The 4,228-nt window shown below is 39.0% G+C and overlaps 1 protein-coding gene across 1 annotated transcript in view; it reads left to right on the plus strand.

Annotated features, from left to right (window-relative positions):
* The window catches only part of LOC109962847 (recoverin-like), a 3,963-nt gene extending 552 nt beyond the window's left edge, over positions 1 to 3,411 (plus strand). The window contains 4 exon segments of the mRNA XM_020604912.1: positions 5 to 47; positions 162 to 276; positions 2,801 to 2,891; positions 2,992 to 3,411. Of these exon segments, the coding sequence (XP_020460568.1) occupies positions 5 to 47; positions 162 to 276; positions 2,801 to 2,891; positions 2,992 to 3,411 (669 nt within the window).
* Positions 3,412 to 4,228: the final 817 nt, after the last annotated feature.

Below are 4,228 nucleotides of genomic sequence, written 5' to 3' on the forward strand. Positions count from 1 at the left end.
GAAGAGGGCTGAAAAAATCTGGAAGTTCTTTGGGAAGAAGGAAAACGGTAGCTCACAGTTTGTAAAGTTTCTTTCATTAAACACATTTATCAGCTCATTTAAAACCATAAAAAACACTTTCATAGTTTTCTATACCATTCTGTATTTTTTTCTTTTCTCAGATAAAATCTTAGAGGGAGAGTTCATTCAGGGTGTGATGGACAACAACGACATCCTGCGATTGATACAATATGATGAGCCTCAGAAAATTAAAGACAAGCTGAAAGAGAAGAAACTGTAATATACAAGCAGGGCCCCCTACTGTGGTATGGAGACTGTTTTGTTTTTCTGGCTGCCTGTACGCTTGACCCAGCGTGGTCTTAACAACCAAACAGTTTTGTGTTTTTGTCTTTGTGCCCTGAAAGAAATATGATAATTGTACTTCAAACTAGAAAGCAGAAGCCAAGGACTCTTTAAATGGCAACCTTGTGGATTTGTATAAAACATATAGTAAACAACATTATATTGCTCTACAAAGGCAAAGTGCAGTAGACACATATTTTGTGACTTTTGAAATCTTGTGTTACCATAAAAATTATAGTGTTATTCCTCTGAATGTATACATTTTGGGAAACCAGCAACCAAACTGTAGCAACGACTCCTTTTAGTTAACACTGGGTAAATGGACTAAACTGAAGCTAAAGTTTGTTTCTGGTTCCAAGAATTGCAAAATCCACTTTAGTACCCAGCATCTCAGTCATTTCGCTTGTTTTACCACATACAAATTATAATGAGAGAAAAAAGTAACACTAGATAAACTAGCCTAGCTACATGCTAACTAGTCACACTGGGAGGATCTCATAAGATATTTAAATATTTTTAATCACAAATTAATAATTTAAACTGGAGCTGAAACAAAAAGAACTTAAGCTGAAACAAGACATTTTTTGTGGACAGGTTAGTGCATTTTGAAGGAGGCCTTTAAGGTCTGTGACAAGGATTAATAATCAGCACAAATGGCACAAAATGAAGGTCTTACAACTTTTATAACTGTTATCAAATTTGGCCATGGGCCTAGAAAATTTCTAACCCTTTTCCCTCAGCTTCACTGGGTCTCTGCTTACTGCTTATTGACTTTGAAAGGCCATAGAAGGCTTAATATTCCATAAACAATAATGACCCATCCATCCTGCACCCTCGGTATTTGCAGGCCTCCCTTTTAATGACAGCCAATTTACTCTATCGCCTGGCAGTGTGCCAAGGTTCATTCATTAGGTTGATAGCAAGTAAGTCTGGACCAGAGCACCTTATGAGAGGAATTAGGCTCAGGTTAACAATCTGCCTGTACTGGCCAATCCTATTAGAAGTGAAGGTCAGCTGAGACAAACAACCTCCTTACTCAAGTGTCTAGTTACTGCAGGATAATAAGGGTGAGGCACAGTGAAGAATATAACACACACAAACACACACATATACAGTATATGTTTGATTATAGGCTACTTCTTTGAATACCTTGTATACGTCACACAGACCAGTTCAAGCACAATCTCGTGGCTACTTTCACAAAATCAACACATTTAACAAGGGTCCGTATTAGAGGGCTTAAAACAGTCCATCTGTCAGCGAGGCGTCATCAGAGCAGCACTGCACTGTGACTGAAATACAGCGGGCAGGGTTCAGACTACATACATTTAGATGCTAAAAACATCTTTGTAAAGGACTAATATGAGAGGTGGTAGGATGGGATGACAATCACACAGAGAGTATAACAACATTTGTGAATCACACAAATTTTCTTAAATTGCTTGTTTGTGTAAGAAGAAATTAATCTATACAATTGAGTCTTGCATGAGGGCCACTGTGCATGTTGCCGAGTCCTAAAAATGTGTTGGATGAATTTCCTTCCTCATAAAACATTTGCAAATTCAACTATTAAAGAATTTCAAAAATTGAATTGTTTATATTTATGTTTGCATATGCAGCGGTTGTTTGTGGGCACATTGCAACAGTACATTACTTGGTGCATTAATTTGAATCTCACTGCAGGAAACTGTATTGTATCACTACACACTCATGTGCATGCATGTTAGTCCTTATTTGTGTCCACGACATAACAACATATTGGGAACTCTCACACCAGAACTTTGCCCAATAACACTGTTGTGGCCAAAAACTACACAGGGCACCTTTAAGTACATTTAATTCGATCTCTAGCTTGGGAAGATTAAACATATTGCTGTTCTATTTGGTAAAGTGCAACTCTCTAGGTTTTTAGTCCCGAACTGTGAGTATAGTCTAAGTCCCTTCTTATTTCAACTCTACTTAAATTAACCTTCATAAAACAACCACAACTGCACATCTGCTTGTGTGAACATCAGACATTTACCAAGCAAAAGCTTCACTTGACTTCTGTAACATGAATGTGACTGATATTTAACAATACTGGATAGCTTGTTCATTTGTGGTGTTTTCTTCATGCTTTTATGACCAATCTTTTTATTTGTAATAAATATGTAAAGCTTTAATTTGCATTCTCAGACATTTGTTTGGACCATTGTAGAAGCAATATTTTACAATTATGTACCAACCCTGTAATGACCTGAAGCTTATTTCTTTTTATAGTTACTGTGAATGTAACACTGTCTGTGATGCACAAGAAGAAAGAGTTTGTCTTTTGCATGTGAAAAATATAATCTGGCTGACAGTTGGGGCATGAAGGTGGTTTCTGTTTCCACCTGCAAACTTTCCCTTTCCCTCAACTTAGAGTGAACAAGCTCCATGCTCTCACCCAGCCTGCTTTATAAAATACCCCCTGTTTGAGATTAACAGCAGGTTTTAATGGCATCAATGGTAGCAATGGCATCAAGAGAAGGAAGAAAAAGGACCTTCAGAAGGATCATGAGGAGCTGCAGGTGGCACCTGTGCTGTATAGAGTTTACACGTGAGCTCAATGTGGAGAGGGACAAGAATTAGGTCAGCCAAAAGTATGAAACTGATGTCCTCACACTCCAGCAGCAGGTCAAAAGCCTTCAGTGTGAACTTGAGAATGAAAGAAGTATCACACAGACAAGGAGGAGCAAGATCATCATGCAGAAAAAAGCTGATGACAAGGACATGTTTTATCAGAGAGAGATGGAGGAGCTGAGGAATCATCTCAAGGTTCAGACCTCACTCAACCTGCAGCTCTCCACTGAGCTCAGTGCTGTGAAAATCACCAAAAGTGAAACACCTGAAAATGAGCCTGAGGAGCAGCATGAGGATGAACCGTGCAAGACCGAGGAGTCCCTCCCCAATGCGCTCCATGATCAAGAGCCCACGGAGAAGACGGAGGTCTCTGCAAAGAGCATCCCAAAGACAGGAAAAGAGAAATCGGTCTGGAAGAGAATCCACCACTCTCTGGGACTGAGGAAACCAAAGAGGTGGAAGAAGTGAACTGAACCTCTTTCACAGCTGAGATTTAACATGGAATCATCTGCCAGATGCCATGTAATGACAAATGTGATGTAATTCAGTAACAAATAAATCAAAAATTCATCAAAAGTTTAAAAACATTTTGCTGTGTGCAGTTTGTATGTTGTTTAATTTAATAGTTTATTTAACCCTGACAATGCACAAATAGTTTTGGTTTTGATTTTTATATGGTATAGAATGGCTCCAACAGAGCCTTGATCTCAACCTCATGGACTCATTATTCTGGGATGACTTGAACACTGAGAAAGATTAAATCTACAGTAGAAATGTGGCAAGAACCTTGAAAAACTGTGCGTTCATGTACTGAGGAGAACTGGCTGGGTGATCACAACAAATATTGATTTGAATTGGGTTTTTTTCTGTATACTGCACTTTGGATGAAGTAGCTTGATACTGTAGGAGGAGTTCTGGTATTAGTTTTGAACTAAAGCCCATTTAGGCTCAGGTTAACTCCTGGTAAGAAGACACACTGTATCAGTGTCCTTACATTTCCTCCAGTGTGTACTGGACTGGATCCAGTGCCGTTTGGTGAGTGTGTAAGCTGAGCAAAAGTCCAAAGTTTCCGCTGAAGGCCAGGTGGTGCATGTTTGTGTGTCTCTCTGCCCCTTCCAGTACAGTTACATAATAACACACCATGATTTCATTTTCTAAGAGGAGATTTATTTTGGACATGGCATTCCACAGTACACCGTCTGGACAGAGGTCACCTACGATCAAACATCGGGAACATTGGGTTTAATGCACGCTATAAAAATGTTCATCACAGAGGTGCAGTTAA

The sequence above is a fragment of the Monopterus albus genome, unplaced genomic scaffold (genome assembly GCF_001952655.1).
Source record: "Monopterus albus unplaced genomic scaffold, M_albus_1.0 scaffold68.1, whole genome shotgun sequence".
Classification (NCBI taxonomy): Eukaryota; Metazoa; Chordata; class Actinopteri; order Synbranchiformes; family Synbranchidae; genus Monopterus; species Monopterus albus.